Genomic DNA, 21,501 nt, shown 5'->3' with positions numbered 1-21,501 from the left:
GCAGGAGGGTTGAAACTAGATGATCACTGTGGCCCTTTTCAACCCAGGCCATTCTATGATTTTATGGTATGTACACTGAAAAAGACTTGAGAATCTACTCATCAGAATTTGGCTTTTTCCAAAATTGCATCTCTCTTGTGATTTCAAAATTGTCATTTACCCTCATGGTAATGGAAAAATCCAGAAGCCAGATCAAAATCCAACTAACTACATGAACTCCACAGTTGCAAAAATTAATTATGCTGTTTTTATTTGAATTAATAAACTTTTTGCATGAAACTCACAACTAGAAAAATGATTGAAGTGTCCTCAAAAAATAATCTCTGTCTCAAAATTCATTAGCAATACATGTTCTAGAAGCTCATCTTGGGGGCAGACATAAGTTAAATAAAAAGAACAGCAAGAAAACTAGGTATTTAAATAACAATCAATGCCAGTAACAGAATGAATACTGATCACTGTTTTGGTTACTGAGATAATCTAGATAAATTACTTTAATTGCTTTGCTTGAACATAGGACCTCTCGCTATGTGAATGAAGGCCCTTTGAAAACCTTGCCCTGAAACTCTCTTGAAATATAGCAGCGCTTAGAAATCCAGTATTCTGAAAATTATGTCATTAATCTTACAGCTATGTGAGGCAGGAATGCTCTTTTCAAAGTCTCGCTTATTTCTGACTAATGTTTTTGATCTCCTTAGTACATTATTCGGTGTCAGTTTAAATTGAGCAGACTTCCATCATACACACAATTCCCCAACCTACACTTGAACCATTTAACAATGCAAGTATTTTATTGTTGTGTCAACACTTCACAATGTGCTCTTCAATTACTGTAGTGATATGTCAGTCTGGCTTCCTAAACCAGACAAACACACTGCAATAAGAACAGCAAACTCAAGAACTACCAAGTTGATGTGCCGCCTATATCCAATCTCTCTGAGAGATACACTTCCTTCCAATCTCCAGTCAAGTACTCTGTGAGAGCACTGTTTTCATGATTAAACAGAGATAAACATCATAAACAGGGATAGAGCTTCCCAAGATTTAAGACTCTACCCTGGAAATACAGTATGCTTTCATCTAAGAGGTGTGCTTATGATTGGCAGCAGCCACCACCTCAACAAACTTTCACACAAACTTGTTCTACTCTTCATTAAAAAACAAATCTTCTATGAATTCATTTCTTACTTAATTCATTTCTTACTTAATTCATTAAAGTAGAGACAATTTAGTGGCAATTCCAGAAATTAAACAATCTGACTCAAGGAGACATTCATATATTCAATAAGCGTGTTAAAAGGCAAACTGATGGATAAGCAGTAGAAATTGTAAACAAACATTCAGAAAAAGATAAGTGGCAATGAAAAAAGAACACAAAATCAAATTGTGAACTGACAAGACAAAATATGTTAATGAAAAGTGTGTAAGAGATTTACAAGGTAGAGTATATAAGGCTTCTTGTGAGCACAAAATGGAAATATGTGAAATTGCAGTGTTTGGGGTAAAAAGAAACGAAAGTATGTAGAAGAGGTGGGACAAAATGTAGAGACAATCAAAAAAAAATCTAAGCAGAGGATTCGAGAGCAGGGGGGTTGAGAGATAATATACAGGCTCTGAGTACCATGCAAAGTATGTGACGGAAACAGAGAAAATGTTAATACAAGTAAGAACGGTGAAAATGGAGACTTATATTTGAGCCTCTTGGATGAATTTCTTTGGTGATTCAATCAAGCAGAGATTATAAAATGATTTTTAATCATTTATAATTTGTAACTTCTTATTTGAGAATTAATTAATTGAGATTTCATAATTAAGGAGAAGTCAAATTAGTAGTTAAGATGCATGTTATAGGGGTTTTTTTTAATCCAGCTCCTTCCAAATATAGAGAAATTACTTATCAATTTTAGAACTCTTTAGAAGATGGCATGTAAGAGAAATATCTAGCTGTTACCTACTGCAAAAATGCAAAGCACACTAGCACAAATATTTGTAAAATATTAATATTTTTTTATGGTCAAGTTTTGATCAAATACTATATTGAACACAGTGGTGAATGTGTCACCAAGAAAGTGGAAGAAGAAACAAAAACTTCACTGTAGTCTATTTCTTCAAACCATATTTTAAGTTGACACATGGATAAAAATAAAAGGGCAAATTTTTGTCACTCTATGATAACAAAAGTTCTTGAGACATAAATGAAACATGTTTTTTTTGTATAGCTTTAAGATACACAGGAGACTTGTGGGACAAGAATCTGTCAATCTTTTCCAAAATAGGAAATATTTTGGTGGGTTTTTTTTTACCTTTTGCACACTTGTTTATTCAACATTTTTGACACCTCAACATGATGCCAGTTCTGAGCAAATTACTTCTACTGACTCAAAGCACAGTATGGCCAGATGAAAAGGTATTAATTTTATTCTTTGAAATTCACAACTCTTAGAAATGAGATTTCATAACTCAATGATATTTTACTTTGCATTCTGATAGACATGAACAGGGTTTAAAAAAAAATAAAATACAAGTGAATATCTCTAGATAAGCTATGTAAGGAACTGCTTTAGAAATCAGTAGTTTTCCAATGCACTTACCTTCCAAAGAACTTCACAATTGGTGTAACGATAATAGCACCCACAAGACCACCAATGGCAAAGATGGAAACAGTTATAGACCAGAGGAGAGTCAGGGTGCTTTCATCCATTGAGAAGCCATATCTTCGTTCCCAAGTTTCATTGTAAAACTTCTTGATATACTGAAAGAAAATACATAATTATACATATAAAAATTCCTCTTTAAATATGCAGCTTACAAGAACTGGATGAATAAACAGCAACTTGCATGCAGGAACCACTTTTCCATTTCTGTCTTCCTCCTCCAAAAAATAGGGACCCACCTATAAATGCAACTGTACTACAGACTAACTCAACCAGTCAAAGCATACATACTTTTAAGAGCACTATGGAAAGAAAACATTAGCAGACCCGAATAGAGGAGAGATATATAAAAGAAAAACTTCACTAAAGACAGTGTGCTATGATTTAAGTTGCCAGTACAGAATTAACAACAGAACACTTGGCACATTTCCGCACATCAGCTGAGCTCCACTGATAGCTCACAGATATACCCTTAACCTCAAGCAAGTGCGGCATCACATACTAGAATAAGACAAGCTAAATGAAACTGCACTGTCTATCATCAGTCATGACTTCTTTAAAAATAAATATATAAATAAATAAAAGTAAAGAATAATTATAAATGTTTCAGTAGTGGTAACTACAGTTTATTTTGTTGAGTCACCGATCATGAAACAATCTTATGCTAAGAGCAAATAGTTTTATTGCTTTCTCATGGGTCTGTCATGACAATAACCTTGGGAAAAAAAAATAAGGAAGAAGGGAGTGAGGAAGGGAGGGGACAGGTAGAGGTGAAAATATCTTGAAGAGTCTGGTAAACAGGCAGAAATGCAGGTATAAGGAGGGTGGGAATCACAACTGATACCTGCCAGAGAGCAACATGACTGACATCAAGCAAAGAGTTCAGCTTGTTTTCCATGGTACAGCTCCAAAAGCTGTATGTGCTTCTTCCGGAAGCCTGTGTGAATGCACACACGCAGAAAATACTCTAATTGATAAGCTACTACAGAGAATAGCAACCTTTCATGGAGGATTTCAAAATCTGTTGAATATTTGTTAAAAGATACAGAAGATTAGGATGTTTGTAGGCAATGACTCTAAAGGATATCAGTCTGTTTGGGGTAGTGAAACACTGGGTTCAACATGCCCACCTCAGTCCCAGTGCCCGTGATGAATAGCCTGTCCAAAACCTGTCTTCCTGGGGCTGCCAAGAGGGAAAAAAGCAGCAGATCCCTACCTCCAGCAACAGGACATTTTCCCAAATCATATTCCCATATAAAAACTATAATAACAGGGAGAGAAATAGAGATAAAGAATACATTTGACTCAGCTGAGTATGTAGATATGTGGTATTGGTAGGCTCCTAGAAAAACAAATTTTCTGACATAATCAAAAAATCTTTCAGCTGAATGTAACACACGAAATTTGCCTTCTGCCATCACACTTAGTGGACAGGTGTCTATTACACTGCACGAAAGCCACTTTAAAAACAAGTTATAATGTAAAACCAGGGATAAAGATGAGTTATGAAGAAATTTCTGATCTGGAACTTCTACTACATCGGTAGCCCATTTTGATTTACATTTAATTATGAAACTCAACAAGGAAAAGAATTAAAGATACTTTAGAAGCTATACAAATAAGAATCCTACTGGTCAAAGCCTACATTGTGCTTACTATGAAATAATACTTATCATCAATGTTTTGTATTTCAGTCCTAAAATGCAGAGCTCAGATTTGCACAAAATGAAATGCTACTTCACTTGTCTTTTCTATCAAGGTGTAGTATTGTAAAAATGACTGGCTTCAAGCAATTTCTTTAGCATAGTTTCAGGGGAAAAATAGATTGAATTGAAACCTGCTTCGGCAAGGGGGTTACCTGCTTTGGTAGGGGAGTTGAACTCCATCTCTTGAGATCGTTTCCAAACTCTTCAGTTCTGTGATTCTATGATTCTGTGAAAACAACTGGTCACAGAACCATAGAATGGCTTGTGTTGGAAGGGACCTGTCCAACTGAACATGGTTAACTTTGCAGTGAACTCAATTTCATAGTGAATATCCAAATAAATCCACCACTAAATCAAGTAATAAATCCTACATCTAATATCATACTCAGGTTATATTTAGATTTTGATTTCTAGTTTATTTGAGATTCAGTTCTGATAGTAATGAATACTAAGAGAAAGCATTTTAGAACACTATTAGCATTTCTTGCTAATACTAATAACTAAAAATAGTATGTAAATTTTTTCCCCTTGTCATTCCTAATTTTCTCAGCACTGCTTTCTTATTCATAATGAGACATTAGATAAGTGTAAATATTCAAGAAAATAAAGTATGAACTACAACATTTAAGAATAAGAGATAAACATGCCATCACATTTCTTTTGCCTAGATTTCCACTGACACTACATGGGAAGGTATTAACACGGCACATGACCAAATCATGTTACTTGTCTTAGCAAGTTTATAAATTAAACTCAGCTTACAACTTTTAGGGGTTAATGCACTCCTACTATAACCTCTTGTATGAGCACTATTTATTTACAGGTAAAAGCCACTCCCCTCAATCACCTCACATTATTCCCAGCTTCACCTCATGTGATGACACACAGCCACACAGGTGAAGACATATGGAACAAAGGTTCCAATTCTTGTGCTGCAGGAATCACAACATTGTTACAGCTCGTTCCTCCTCACCACGGCTACGATCAGATCCCAGACTCCTCTGTTCAGCCTGGCCAGTGCAGGATAGGAATAAGAATGTGGCCTGTCCAAGGCAAATGGATAACACAGCTTGAACTGGGAGTTACAGAGAGGACCAGGAGCCACACTTCGTAGTATTCTGCTCTTGAACCATGCAACTATGTGCTCTCTTTGTGTGTGTGTGTATAAACAGGACTATTCCTGAGCCCTAGCTACTGTATAGTTTAACACAAATAAGGAAGATACTAAGTTCTCAAATACTGCAACAACACTCTGGAAAAAGACAGATGTCACCCACACCTGTCATCAGCTTGACCAGCTCCACAAACATGGTGTCAACATTCTGTCCAATAGCCACAAATAATAATTTTGAGCAAAAATAGACAATCCTGGAAATACTACTATCCATTATACTTGGAATTTAGCATTGGTATAGTTGCAACTCCAGTCTCCCTATCTTCATTCCTGTCTGATCACCACTATAATCAATAACATGGCTCAAATCTAGCAATCTGAGCACTGGCAAACAGCATTTCTGATCATCCTTTTTGTCTTTTACCCCTACAGAACGTGGCAGGAGAGTTTTGATTATCAGATGGTCCATTTTTCTTACGACACTTAAAAGTTTAGAAGCCAGACAATTCTCACCGCTCCTCTGACAGCACTGACTCAGTGCAGGAAAGATGCCTATCACCACTACAATCAATACCATTGTTCACAGAATTTCAGCTCCCTGCTGATTCTGTCTAAGCCATACTTATCTCCTGAAGATTGCAGGGTGAGGTGATGGACAGACATGCCATACTAGAATAAACATCCAATCTGTCTAAACCGGTGTTATTGGTACAAATGGTACCAGGAGCTTCAGGAAAATTCCCAGAAGCTGTCAAGGGAACAACAAAAGCTTCCTACAGGGTGAGTCAATTTATAATCCTCCACATCGTCACTTTACCAGATACAATATGAATGCAAAATGTGAATTTCAGAATTTCCCCTTCCATTATTTGCATGACTATTGTATCCATCATTCATTAGACTGAGCTGCTCAGGTGAAGCTAAGCCACATATTCTAATAACAGGTTTCCATTAAAGAAGGAGCTAAACTTTGGAAAGGGACTTTTTTTAAATGGAGTATCAACAACTGAAAAAAATGACCAGTTACCTATTTAAAAAAAGTCTTTCTTGCAACTGTATTGAATTGCTTAATGTGATACTTGATTGATTTAAGCATCTCTGTAGACCACCAGTGTGAAAACAAAGCATTCAGATTTCCATGCAATAGCTGATATTTTAATGAAATCCCTCAAATACTATACACTGATTTTACAATGCTCTTCTAATCAGACACACTCCATGCATTGCAACAAACTGTCGACACAGCAGCTTCAAAATCAGAACAAAAGAAATCCTCACCACAAGATGCGTAAGAGGAGGCCCGTTATATAAGAGGCAACAAGAGGCATTTATAGTATCAGAACTGTGGGAATGAAATGTGTCATTCTCCAGAAATGAATGAAGAAAGTCACTGAATATGCACCTACAGCTACCAGATATTCACTAGATAGAAAGAGAGGCCATTAAACGTGCTTTATCACACAAAACTGTGCAAGAAGATTTAGCATTACTCTGTGCTTTAGGAAGTTTCTTGTAAAAGAAACCCTGGACAACCCCTCATCTTCATAGCAGCATTTGTTTTCCTGACCAATACTGAACTTAGCTGAAAACCTCAAAGATATCAGAAACAGTTGTTCAAACACAGAAAGGTTAACATAGAAGATTTAACTTCTTCCACCGTATCAGCGGGATGACAAGGGCAGGATGCTGGAGATAGCACTCTACATAGACGATGCTGCCCTCCACTGGTACTTAATTCCAGTTGTCTCAGTAACTTACCGCTGCAGGTGCGTTCACCACAGAGAGATTGTAACCGTAAAGAAAAGACGACCCAAAAGCACCAGTTAAAGACGCTACAATTAGACTTCCAGACCAATTCTGAAAAACAAGGAAAAGATGTAGCCACTGTTAGTATACTTTAAATAGAAAAGCTACAGTTTTAAACACTGCTTGTTGTCATGGTTTTGTAATTTTGTAATTTTGCTATCAGTATTCCACATCATAACATCATGTCAAGTATGGATACTTCTGTTGAATGTGCAGTCCACAGAAGAAGACTACATATCCCAGAGAACAACAGGAGTAACAATAAGTCACGGGACCAGGACTCTATATAATCTCGTTCCCAGGCTGGAGTACCCTCCTTCTTCTCTCGAACTTCTCGGAGAGTGGGAAGCGTTCCAGCCGTGTCGCCTAGAGTTCACAGTAGGCCTCTCGGTTTTCGGAGACTCTCTCTCTCTGTTTCGTTCGATTTTGTTAGCCTTAATTATATTATATTGTGTTATCTTGTATTTCGATATCATATTTAGTAAAATAAGTTTTTCCTCCTTAGATTGTCACTGTTTTATCCCACTCCCCTTTTCCCCCTCCTTTCCGGGCCCCGGGGGGGGGGCGTGGGGTGGCTTCCCCTGTCACGGGCATAGGTAAATCTAAGTAACCCGTGACAGATTTTTTGGTGGAGAATGCGGGCATAGAGCTTTTTAGCTTTTAGAACAACTCTCTCTTTGCTCTTAAAGAGCTTCGTTACGGGAGTGTTCGGAGTGTTATCTTTCCGTAGCTGCTCACGGAGAACGTGACCTTGAAATACCAGACAAATTGTCAACATTAAGGGCTGCTGCACATTCTCAGCATTGCTATCTAACTTTTGTGTAGAAAACAAAGGGATTTCTTTCTCCCTTAGAGCAAAGCTAGCTAGCTCTGACTTTTACAGAGTCTGCCAGCTATGAATCCACTCTTCATCCCAGTTGCTCTGTTTAAGGGATTGAAAGCAATTATGATCTTCTTAAAGTATTGGTCAACTATTAACACCATAATTTGGTGTTGTGGAATTGTGCAGATATATAGCCTAATAAGGTGGATACTGATGGAGACACCTGCCTGGTACTTTTACGAGATGTGGTATGGTCAGAATTCTGGCATCTACACCTCAGATGGAATTGTGAATCTTACTAACACTTGCATCCCAGATGGAACAGGCAATTTTACAAATACTTGCATCCCAGATGGAACAGGCAATTTTACAAACACCACCATGTTTAATTCATTGTACAGGCTAAAAAAACCCTTTTTATTTAGGTTGTACTCTCAGATTTCCACACGCTTTTCAATAACTGAGATAGGGTTCATACTTGCATTCATGTTATCACTATCAATGCATGCATATATGTTCCTATGCATTCGTTCTATGCGGAAGTCTCCTCCAGAACCAGAGAATGATGACTGGCAGGGAATATGGAAAGGTTTAGGAAAAGTCTTAGAAGCATGGGGACCCGCAGTGTCATGGGATTTCACTCTTGAACACCTAAGGGACCCTAAGAAATTAAGTGAGTATTTGGGTCAGAGATCTAAGGAGGTAAACCTTATGTGGGGTTTGGCTTATGCATACCGTGCTTTGTATCATACTATTCTGGAGAGAGAGAGTTTCCGATCTGAGATTCAAGCCCAAGTTAATTCTGATCAGTCACAGGAGGCATCAGTAGCAATATCAGTTGCCCCTGTGGAAGGCAAGAAATGGAAACGGGTGTCCACGCGTCTAGAACGAAAAGAAGGAGAAGCACAGGGGGGGGCAGCAGAAGACCCAGGTGCCGGGCATGGAGCAGTACCGAAAAAAGCAAAGGCAAAAACCAAGAGGCATGAAGAAGAGACTGATGATGAGGAGGAAATCACCTATTGTCGACCTCTGAAGCTGACTGAAATCCAAGGCTCAAGAAAGGAGTTCACACGGCGTCAAGATGAAGGTATCCTTGCTTGGTTGCTTCGCTGCTGGGACAACGGGGCCAACAGCTTGTCTCTAGATGGTAATGAAGCTGCCAAAATTGAGGTGGCTCAAATTGACTTGGACTGGCAGAATAAGGGTGAATTATTTCTAGCTCGATGGGCTCATGAGACCTCAGGCCATCAAGGAAGAGACGCAACATATAAGTGGGCCAGAGACCGAGGGGTGGACTTAACCATGGACGCTATTGCGCAGATTATTCATGATTGTGAAACATGTGCCATAATTAAACAAGCCAGAAGGATGAAACCTCTCTGGGAGGAAGGGCGATGGCAAAAGTATAAATATGGGGAGGCGTGGCAGGTTGATTATATCACCTTGCCACGATCTCGCAGTGGTAAGTGTTATGTACTCACTATGGTAGAGGCAACCACTGGGTGGCTTGAAACATACGCAGTACCCCATGCAACTGCTCGAAACACCATATTAGGTCTTGAGAAACAAGTCTTGTGGCGACATGGCACCCCAGAAAGAATTGAATCTGATAATGGGACACATTTCAAAAATTCTCTTATAAATACTTGGGCCAAAGATCATGGCATTGAGTGGATTTATCATATTCCCTACCATGCACCAGCTTCTGGTAAAATTGAACGATATAATGGGTTGTTGAAAACTATGTTGAAAGCAATGGGTGGTGGAACATTTAAGCACTGGGAGAAGAATCTGGCAGAAGCCACTTGGTTGGTCAATACTAGAGGATCTGTCAATCGTGATGGTCCTAGTCAATCTAGCCCCCTACACACTGTAGAAGGAGATAAGGTCCCTGTTATACATGTAAAGAACATGTTGGGAAAAGCTGTTTGGGTCCTTCCAGCTTCTGGAAAGGGCAAACCTATCCGTGGAACTGTCTTTGCCCAGGGACCTGGGTGCACTTGGTGGGTGATGCAGAAGGATGGGGATGTTCAATGTGTGCCACAAGGGAATTTGATGCTGGGGGAGTGCAGTCAATAATTTTATGTATCTATATATATATATGTTTGCATGTGTAGTGTATTTTAGTTATTATAGTTGTACATTTAGTTATGTTACATGCAATTCTACTATTTAGCTATCACAATTTTACATACGTGTATATATATGTATATATATGTATATATTAACCATGATGTAATAATGTAGAATAAGGGGTGGAATGTCATGGTTTTGTAATTTTGTAATTTTGCTATCAGTATTCCACATCATAACATCATGTCAAGTATGGATACTTCTGTTGAATGTGCAGTCCACAGAAGAAGACTACATATCCCAGAGAACAACAGGAGTAACAATAAGTCACGGGACCAGGACTCTATATAATCTCGTTCCCAGGCTGGAGTACCCTCCTTCTTCTCTCGAACTTCTCGGAGAGTGGGAAGCGTTCCAGCCGTGTCGCCTAGAGTTCACAGTAGGCCTCTCGGTTTTCGGAGACTCTCTCTCTCTGTTTCGTTCGATTTTGTTAGCCTTAATTATATTATATTGTGTTATCTTGTATTTCGATATCATATTTAGTAAAATAAGTTTTTCCTCCTTAGATTGTCACTGTTTTATCCCACTCCCCTTTTCCCCCTCCTTTCCGGGCCCCGGGGGGGGGGCGTGGGGTGGCTTCCCCTGTCACGGGCATAGGTAAATCTAAGTAACCCGTGACACTTGTACTATCTTGCATAGCTCCTGCAGGCAGATTTCCTTCATGCAGAGTAATGGCCTGCAGCACTTCCCATTTCTGCAGGCCAAGAAACAGTAAATCTGAAGTGACAGCACCTCAGTTAACATTTACCGAGGCATAAGTGAACATTTAAACTTCTTTCAACCTCAAAAATTCTTGCTTCAATCAACCCGTCTGTCCCCAACACCAAAAGAAAGAAAATCTTAGAAGGATCTCAGCAAAAGAAATTCGGTAATGTACAATAATACCACAAAGCACACAGTAGCATATACTTGATGCAACACAATTTGGAGTAGACCTGACTTAGGGGACAGCATAAGAAGACAGCGTATCCCCTTCCTACCCACCCCCTAACCCTAACCTAGGGTTAGGGCATTGTACCAGCAATTCACCCTCTACAACTTTCATCCTTCCATTCCTTACCCTTCCTCCTGCATTTAGCTGATAGCCCCAACTTCTACTACTAATTTCTTCATCCATACAAAAAGCAGCATTGCTCTGGTACCGGAGTATTAGTCACTTGATTTGAAACTTCCATATTTTGGGGTCCTTTCCATTTCATCCAGCCTTGCTTTCTGCCACTCAGTTCAGCTCCTGGCTTTTGGAGTGCTGCACACATGACCAATGCTGTTCCTAATTTAATTCTCAATAGATTTCCTAAGAGAAATCAGTGCTTTGGTGGCTGCTTGGCTATTGTTTTGTACATCATGGAAGACAGCTCATCTTTCTTGACTTCTGACATTTCATTAAAGTGGATGACGTTTTAAAGCATCTTTTCTATTTTCAAAAACTCTACTAAAAATCTCAAATATCAGGCACAGTTACTACTGAGAGTTGAAGATCTTGAAGCATCAGCTACGTTTGAGCAGGTAGCAGCTGGCATGACAGCAGAGGCGATGAATAGGAGCAAGCTCCTCCAGAACAAGTACAGTAGGGAAAGTGGCTGCAGTGTGGCTATTGACACATGCTGGGGTTCATGTTGCTACCGCATTGTTGCTGACACTTGGATTCACAGAGAAATAATGAGATATCCACTGATAGGGCAGGAGCTGCAATGCACAGCTCTGCACTCATAGGGTCTGCTGTGCTCTGCAGCTGCAGGTCTAAAGGGCTGTCCAACAACAATCCAACGCAGTTAACTTCTTCCACATGGTGTGGTAGCCTTTGAAGAGATTACACAGCTCATTAACTGCTGTTTTTAGTTGGGTCAGGAGGAATTGTACAGCAGGAGAAGAAAATCTCGTGTAAGAATTATATCCCATGGAGTTCATTAAATAAGCCTCGTACAATTTATTATTATTAGCCAGCTTCTTAAAATGAACCTGCCACACACACACAGCTTTGCACCATTACTTCAGTAATTCATAGCAGAAGTTTCAACGTAAGGCTTTATTTAGGTGTTGACAACACCTTGCCCATTATTTCTCTGAGTAGAACAGCCATTCCCTCGCTTCTAGGAGTCACTATTACTCTGAATGAGGGATGAGTGGTGTCCCTCAGAGGTCAGTACTGGGACCAATGTTTTTTATTATCTTCATCAACGACATCAACAGCGGGGTTGTGTGCACCCTCGGCAAGATTGCAGATGACAGCAAGCTGTGTGGTACAGGTGACACGCCCAAGGGAAGGGATGCTATTCAAAGAGACCTAGACAGGCTCTAGCAATGGGGCCCAGGAGAACAAAAGGCACTAGAGAGACCCAAGTGGCCTTTCAATATCTAAAAGGGGATGGCTATGAAAAAGAAGGGAACAGACTCTTCAACAGAGTCTGTTGTGACAGGACAAGGAGAAATAGTTTTAAACTAAAAGAGTGATTCAGACTGGATATTAGAAATCTATATTTTTAATAAGGGTAGCAAAGCACAGGAACAGGTTCTTCAGAGAAGTGGTGGGTGCCCCATCCCTGCAGACACTCAAGGTCAGGCTGGATGGGACTCTGAGCAACCTTATGGAGCTGTAGGAATCCCAGTTTTTTGCAGGGGAATTGGACTAGATGGCCTTTTGAGGTCTTTTCCAACTCAAATGATTCTGTGACTCTGTGAATTTAGAACACTGAGGAGAACATACAGGAGTGCTCCCAAAGGGTTCATAAATGATAAGTGCAAGTTCTCATGTGGTAATACTGCTAAAAGATCTGCTCCAACAACATTAAACACCTTGGAAAAATCCTACGAACAAGATGATAGATGATTTAGACCACGCAGTCTATGCTTATTAAAAATTTCAGTGAACATCTGAAACTTTCAGTGCAGGCAAATTATATGCACACAGGGTTAAGCAGCAAATAAGGCAGTACAAACCACGAGCATGCCATCAAATTAGGAATCCCAGCATCCACTTTATTTTCAAGTGCTGCAGACAGCAAAGTTTAGAGCCCACTTCAGTACAATTCAGTTTACTCATATACAGCCTGCTGCAGAAGCTGTCATGCAAAGCTTTACAGATCTTGGAACATGAGCTTCAATTTCTCCATGACCTGTCTCCCCTCGTGCACTACTTTAAATATTTGCTCAAGTTTTAGCAATGCCAGATAAAAGCAAAATGAAACAAGAAGGGGAAAAGAAGAATTTTCTGTGACAATATATTAAATAAATAAGTGAATAAATGAACAAAGAGAGCTGAGCCTCCAGCAATCTGCTTGATAATGGCTGGAAAACAAGAAGTAGTCACACCTCCCCCAGAGGTGCTCCCTTCCTTTACCACCACCGGAGTGCTGATGTTAGTGTAGGCTGTCACCCTGCATAAAGGTGCAGTAAGGAAGTTCCATATTGGACCACAACAAAGACCCCCGGGCTCCGGAGAGCTTCTTACAAGTAAGAGTCCATGTTTGTTTTGCTCTTATCACAGATCCCAGAGCTCTGATATCCTCTGGAAACGTTTTTACCAACTCAACTTCTTCGTTCAGTGCGCAGTGCAATAATCGTGTACTATGAACCTTCAGTTGCTTTTGTTTTTAACATACACTGGTTTGCATTTCAGTTTTCCAAGCACTGCTCGGGATTTTGCTTTTTGGTTAGTGGGTGACAGCCCCCTTTTCAGGTTAAAATCAAACACAGTTGTAAGCACAGAAGGCACAGGCACAGAAGGAAGTTTGAGGATCTTTCAATGGAACTCTGCTAAGGTTTCTAACTAGCCATAGGCACCTGATTTCCTTACACCCGACCCCTCACACCGCTGCTGGGACGGCAGACGGGTGCGTGCCCACCCGCGACCCCCAGGCTGCTCCCTGCCCTCCCCCACTGACCGCAGCGCAGCCCCGCACTCCACGCCCCGTTCTCAGGAGCTGCGCTCCCAGCGGGGTCTCTTCCACCTCGTGGTCGGCTTTGCCCCGTCTCCGCCGCCTCTCCCGACTCTAGCGGACACGGTATTTTTAGCTCAGCCCAGCCGGCACCGGGCGGGGAGGGCTCGGCGCTGCAACCTGAGCCCGTCCTCACTCGGTGACTTACTCCGCTCCCACGGCCGCCGTGCCCCTGCCCGCTTCTCCTCCCTCCCTACCGAGCTGAGAAAGGTCACAAATCCTCCCTTTATTCCCCCGAGGCCGAACCCCGCCGGTGTCCACACCCCTCCTCCGCCGTCCCCGCTCCCCTCGGGCTCCTTACGCTACTTGCGCTTCTCCCCTCGCGGCGGCCGCCCTTCTCTCTCTCCACCAGCGTGTCTGCCTCGGGCGCCGCCGCAGGCTCCATGCCGCCGCCTCCGCACGTGCGCAGCGGCCGCTCATCTCCGCCGGGCAGCTCGCGGGGCGCGGCCGCGGGAGGAGGGGGGGGAGCGAGGGGCAGCCCGGCAGTGCCCGAACCCCGCACCACGGCCTCAGGGATTGGCCTGTGCGGAGGGAGGGATGGGGTGGTCCGGAGGGCTCTGCTGAATAACTTAACCAAATAGCCTTGAGACCCGGGGAGGAGAAGGGTTTCCGCGCTGCGGAGGGGGCTGTGGTCAGGTGCGCTGACAGAGGGATGTCAGCGCTTCCAGCTCTTCGTTCCTCACGGTGCCTATTTGCAAACGTGCATCGAAACGTTGAGAGTTAAGCTTCAATGCATGTGTCTCAGACTAGTGCTAAGCACGTCTGGGAACTATGCTCAGATGTCTGCAGCCCGTCGTGGTATAAATCTGTGCTCTTTCTACTGCTAACTTGTCACATACCTCACAGCTACATTGCAGTTCTCAAAGACACAGAAGTAAATGTCATAAAACACAGCAGGTCTGAAGGTAGACAGAAATGTAGAAACTTGGAGATGTCATCAAATCATTAAGTCTGGAAAAGACCACTTGGTAAAGATCATCCGGTCCAACCATCAGCCCATCCCGACCATGCCTGCTAACCACGTCCCTCAGTGCCACACTACACAACACTTGCACACCTCCAGGAACAGTGACCCCCCCAACCTCCCTGGGCAGCCTGTTCAATGCATCACCACTCTTTGAGAAGAAATTGCTCCCAGTATCCAACCCAAGTCTTTGTCCAACCCATGCCCTTGCCACACATTGAGCAAAGCAGCACTTGAACAAAAAGCCAGGTGGTCCTTATTAACACATAAAGTTATTGTTCACATTGAGAAACATCTGCACAGACAGATAACCCGAACAACACTTCTAAACTTTTCAAATGGTCACTAACAGTACAAGGGGCAAACTGGGAGAATCGAGCCTCTAAAGTGCATGGAATGCATTTGAGATGAACCAGTACCTGTGTTTTATTTCATTTCATTTAACATAATACCATGGGAGAAGCTCACTGAATTTGACACTCAAATGATAATAATATTGCTGCATGTGGGCAACACATACATTTCTCACATGCTGACATAATGGCAAATACACTGATAGAAGAGTTGAGATGTTCACTTACCATTTTTTTCTTCACCTCCTTATTTTGTTTAATCTCCCCATTGCTTTGTTGCTTGTTCTCCATCCTGTTACTTTATAAATGGATAGCTGAGGAGGAAAGGAGGGAAACTTATAGCAGGATCCAGCAAGTATACCAGGAAGGCACAGCAGCATCAAAAATGCAGTTAAAAGCAGCCAAAAATACATGTCAGCTGTGCTGAAGTCATCCACCTGGAGGGTTAAGTTTGGATTTGCCCAAATGTTGGGTCAGAATGATTCTGAGGCTTCTCTCACCTCCTTACATTAGTTGTGCCACTTTGTAAATGCTTCTGCAAAGGATGAGCCTATTTATTCAGTGCCCTGAATTCCTCTCTAATCATCACCATATGTACTTCAGCTGTGTTAAAAGGCATTTTAATAATCACTTATTAATTAAGTAATCGGGTTTCTGTAGTTACAGGCAGGGTGGATTATCTATGCTTCATGTCATGGTCTTGGGAAGTTCATCAATCTGTTCAGTTTGTCCTGAATATGGATTATGGTTTCTTCTGCATCAACATATCAAGGTTATCACATTTCAATATCTTTGATCATTTGAATATTAAGGTATACATAAATTGTAATGATAGATCCTGTCTTGAATGCAAGGTGTCTGTTAGACAGGAGTTTAAAAGACAGTGAGCTGTGACACACAGAGACTAACAGTCAGCTTAGGGAAAGAGCAGGTTGGAGCAGAAGTTATGTTCAGATTCTCATGCATATAGGAGGTTTTCTAAGTGATCCTATCTGACAGAAGAAATACCATAGACAGTGCTGGGGCCATTATTTCTGAATAGTTCCAAGAAATCAGGATGAGTTTTAAGGTAAGAGGAACTAGGAAAGTGACTGCAATATATAATCACTGAAGCCAGAAAAATTACTGTCTTCTTCACCTCCCAGTGCAGTCAATACTGAAAACCTACAGACAACATTTTCCCCTCTGCTGAGTAGGGCTTTAGTCGGTTGCTGCTAAATTACTCTTTAACGAGAGCTTTCAAGGCAAAAGCTTTTCACTTCTTAAAAGATAGAATTAATCTTACCACTGGATATTTCACCTGCACCGTGCCATGTTTAACAAGAGTACCAGAAGTAATCCAGCAGTATTTCTCTCTGCAGCACCCACATGCTATTTATTTATTTATTTATTTTCACATTTAAGGCAGATAATTAAGTTGATGATGTGTTAAATATTACACTTCTGTCGGAGTGCCAACAGAGCATCACCTAACTGGAAATTAAGAGCTGACTGGATAGAGAGTATATGGGGCATAACACTGAAACAGGAACAGCATGGGCTCAGTCACAAGCTGTCAGGTAAACAACTAAAGAGAAATTTCAACCTCACAGCTACACCACTAGCAAAGATAGTTAACTCATGTCTCACATTTTTATATGGCTGAACTGTCCTAACCTCTTGTTCTTTGAGCAGTCTTTAAAACACCTTTATAATATTTCTGGATTGTTGGGAAGCCAGCAATAGCCAACTATGCCCCATCTGCAGAGGTGCTCAGATCAAACTGTCCCTCCTGTATTTTGGGAACCTCCAGTTTCACAGCTTTTTGTAAATATCCAGTGGACTGTGACACACATCCAATGTGATATAGAAATTAAGAAATCTAAACTGGAGAGGGAGTACAGATCACTGAAATGCTTTGGGGTTTACCAGTGTTCCTTCTGCAGTCTTATTGACTTGTGTGCAGGGAAGAGATATGGGATTAGAGCAAGTAGAAACAAGTTCTTCTGAATGCAGCACCTCACAACGCCTATAGGAGTGACATTCTGCTTGGGAAAATGAATATCTGGAGTCTGCACTGTTGTGGTTGGTTGACATGCACTGAAATGCTTTAAAAATTTGGGGGGGGGGGAGGAAGTGCATTCTATCCCTGGGTAGTGCAGGAAAATTAGTTAAGATAAAGATCCAGAAACACTGTCTTATTTTTTTGTTATATAGTATGGAATAACAGGTCTCTGCTCCCCCCAGTTTGTACAGTTAGTTGAGAGGTGACCAAAAAATCAGGACAGTGCACTTACATCAGGCCTCAGAGCTCCTCCTGTTTCAGCATTATGAACAGACCTACATTTGTTTGCCTACACATCCAGCAGTATATTTACCAAAGTACAGGTTGAATTAATTGAAAGGATACTGAATCCAACTGACTTCTGCAATTTGTTAGCCTTGGCAAGGATGTCTCAGAAGCTCACAGAGTGGGAGCATTGTGGATGACAGAGCAAACTGAACATAGAGAGGTATGAATAAGCATACTCTAACCTATATTTCAGGTACAACAGAAGCAAACTTCAGGCAGTTCATCTGCAAGTTATAAGGTTCTGATTACACATTTCTCTTGATGGCCATGCACCACTTCCACATCTGTCTCCCAAGCACAAAATACACAACCTCTATTAAAATATGATGTCTGAGCAAAAACTGTAGTGCCACGAACAGAGAAAATGTGGAAGTCAGAAGAGCAGCTTACAGCTGATGATTTTTACACTTCTCAGAGTAAGCTTTTTCCAGGTATAGAACAGAATAACTTGGTTTCTTTTAAAAACAGGGAGAACAAGCTCTAAGAGAGAGAACACTGAAATACAGTGCAAGTCATAAATATTTGGTGTAAAATGTTGGTATAAAAATAACACTAATTGACTCAGTAACATCTACTGTACCATGTAACAATGCAGTTGTAGGAGCTGGGTGATCTTTACAGTCCCCTCCAACCTGAGCCATTCTATGATAAACTGATGTCTAATGATTGTATCTCACTTTGCAAACATCTCTTTTTTGTGAGGGTGCTTCTTGCTACTTTGCTTATTCTCTTATTTGAAATGTAAGGCTTCCCAGCTTGAGTGCTTTGGTTTCTCATGCACTCTACTAGATATAAGTGGAGGATTCAGAAGACTAATTATTATTTATTTATTCATTTCTAGTTCAAATCTAAAACTCTTGTAAAAGGGGGTGGAGGAGAAAAGCTTAAATCTCACTCCTTCAACTACCTTTTGTGCCTTAGAGCTACTGCTACTAATTTTTCCATGCAACTTACAGCCAAAATCCTCTACTGCTGAGCACTTGCACCTTCAAGAAAGTAGTCTTCCCTGCAAGGTAATGGACTCAGAACTTCCCTGTTCTCCCAGCTATGCATATCTGACATTGGTCTATGACATCTACTTCTATGAGTCTGTGCCTTTTCTACTGAAAATTGCACATACATACTCTTACAAAAGAAATCCACCACCAGTTATCAAAAATGTTGATTAAATACATCAGGGAGTAACAGGGTTAAAATGTAGATTTTGACATCCAAATCAGGAACAATTTATGTATTAGATTCTCATAACTGACAACTAACTGAGTAAAATATGTTTATGAAATTTCATTCATAACAAGGGTTTATTTTCTCCTCACGTAGTGCTGTTAAGATCTATTCTTGTGCAACTGAGGCCGTGCTTCTCGTACTGTTTGCATAAAAGGTCAAACAGTCTCAACATTAAAGTGTCATCTGGAGTCAGGCGTGGCATGACTTCAACGTGGCACAGAGCATTCCTATGGTACTGAACCATTTAGCAAGAGTTAATCTGCAGAACAGATACTGTAGACACGCCAGCTTCCAGAAATACTTGTTCTCTTAAGTAATTAATTGATACAGTGTTACAAAGCTCGTATATCTCTTTCATCCCCAATATCTGTGTCAGTCCTTAAGTGTTTACAAAGTGGTTATTTCTGTATCTCTGTTCCAGTATTCCAGACAAGTCATAAGATAATTCTCACTGAGAAAATGAAAAATTAATTTCCATTTCAAATTAAGCTTAGCTTTTTAATATACAGATTAGTGGAACATTTAAAGTTGTGATCTGTGGAATTCTATTATCCAGGAGAAGAGGACAGATTGTGGAGTAAATGACTGCTAATTCAGATGCTAAGTACTTGTCTAACAGGGGAAATAGTTTGTTTAGACACTCCAAGAAATTGGTTTGAACGCAGATAAAGCTATCCCTCTGTGCCCACATCAAACCTGTTGCCAAATTGGAGAAGTTGCTCCAAGCTATCCACTTCAGTGTCTGGGCATTACTTACCTCTTATCCAAAGTACTCTTCACTTTCAGTGCTCTCCAGCATTCAGTCCGTTCAGAAGGTTGTTACAGCAATCCTCCTCTCTGACATAAGGACACTTAAATTATTGAACAAAACATAGTGCCAGCTTTAACTTTTTATATATTTTCAGAATGAATAAATAATTAACTGTAATTAGGAAAAAAAAAAGTAGTAAAATACTGAGTCTGGAATTCATGCAATAAATCTCTAACCAGTAGAAAATGAACTGCCTTATATGGCTGCAATACTACACAAGAGGTCTTTGTTTCGGCTACCACATAATGTTTAAAAGCTTTAGTTCCACATTTGAACCAATAGACATTTGCAATGCAAGTGCCTGAGGCTAGGACCTGCATTGTGTATTCTTGCTTATTTACGTTTATCCTGGTTCAGGAACACCCACAGCATTCCATGTGCTCTAAATAGCTTTTAATAGTGATGTGTTGGGCCAGTACCGATGTATGTAGGAGTGCATAGTACTGGCTGGGAGTCATCTCTTTACAAGGTTTTGAAAGCTTGGAGACAAAACATACTGTACAGTAACAAAAAATACAGTAGCTTGTAAAAAGATTTTACTTTACTGTTCTGGATTTGTGCCACAGATAGGAACTTTGTATCAGTGTTAGTTTAAGTGCTAAACAAAATATGTGTGAGAACAAGGCAGTAATAGTTTGCTCTTTGCTGTCAGATCCGCATATCCCAAAGATAGATAGTGTAGATAAGTGTAGATAAGAACATTCAGGTATGACAAGGTGTGCTCCATTTTAGCTTTTCCATGTTAGCATGTGTATTGCTTACTCTGAAAATCCTATGCACATTGCATTAGGCTCATCAGCATTTCCTCAATGACATTGATAGCAGTTTAATTGCATTATCTTTATGCTTGCAGATGCTAAACTATCCACGATGCACTAGGCAGGGAGGCACCAGTTGGCTGAAATTCTGAACTCTGGATGGGACTGGAAGTAACACTGTTCAATTTGTTATTGAACATGTGGTACCTGGTTTCTATTTCAGGTTATCGTTATTCTGGCTGTTTTCATAGATCTCTTTTGACCCCAAAGAATAAATCTCAATAAAAGGAACAAAAACATTTTCTCAAAAGATGTTCCCATTCAGTTTGCTTCAGAAAAACACGGGTGTCCTTCTCCAGATGCAAGTCTCTGTTGTGAAAACATCACTTTTTGGGGGGACAGAAAAGAAGTTCTGTGAAATATTTCCTAGCAAATTTTATCTAGAAGTATCATTAAACTTGGCATCTGATGTCTTAATTTTAAGAGGAAAAAATCTGGTCATTTAATCTTTTGCAACAGAGATGTTATGATGAGTATGAGGAAACAGGAGATTCCTCTCATCAGTATCTGGAATAAGAACAAGGGAGCATATGAACTTTGAATGACTCTTGTATCTTAGATATGAGTTACAGAAGATACCTTCCAGGTTTATACACATTTAATTTACAGTTCCTGCTGTCTAATTTTTAACTGAAGTCTTCATAACTTTTAAGATAATCCAAAGTGGTTAAGATGCAGCAGTTTAACCATGTAAAGTCCAGATGTGCTACTTCTTAATAGCACCCCTCATTTGTGGCAAGGTTGCGTTGCTCAGCATGTCCCATGATTCACATAAGGACAGTAAAATAGGTAAGAGGAGGCCATAAAGCTGGCAGTGCTACGCTA

At 40.5% G+C, this 21,501-nt stretch overlaps 1 protein-coding gene across 4 annotated transcripts in view; it reads right to left on the bottom strand.

Annotated features, from left to right (window-relative positions):
* Positions 1-19,905, bottom strand: part of SLC2A9 (solute carrier family 2 member 9) — a 98,466-nt gene extending 78,561 nt beyond the window's left edge. The window contains exons 1-4 of one of the 4 annotated variants that reach the window (XM_085545740.1): positions 19,805-19,905; positions 15,717-15,802; positions 7,233-7,331; positions 2,592-2,752 (exon numbers count right to left, since the gene is read on the bottom strand). In XM_085545740.1, the coding sequence (XP_085401866.1) occupies positions 2,592-2,752; positions 7,233-7,331; positions 15,717-15,779 (323 nt within the window). In that variant the 5' untranslated portion in view covers positions 15,780-15,802; positions 19,805-19,905. Of the gene's footprint in view, positions 1-2,591; positions 2,753-7,232; positions 7,332-9,119; positions 9,139-14,117; positions 14,266-14,472; positions 14,662-15,716; positions 15,803-19,804 lie in introns of those variants that run through there. The other 3 variants (XM_085545738.1, XM_085545741.1, XM_085545742.1) reach the window with 3 other exon arrangements.
* Positions 19,906-21,501: the final 1,596 nt, after the last annotated feature.

Source organism: Coturnix japonica, chromosome 4 (assembly GCF_054131305.1).
Source record: "Coturnix japonica strain WE chromosome 4, WE-NBRP24, whole genome shotgun sequence".
NCBI lineage: Eukaryota > Metazoa > Chordata > Aves > Galliformes > Phasianidae > Coturnix > Coturnix japonica.
The sequence above is the reverse complement of the archived record's forward strand: the minus strand, read 5'-3'. Positions and strand labels throughout refer to the sequence as shown.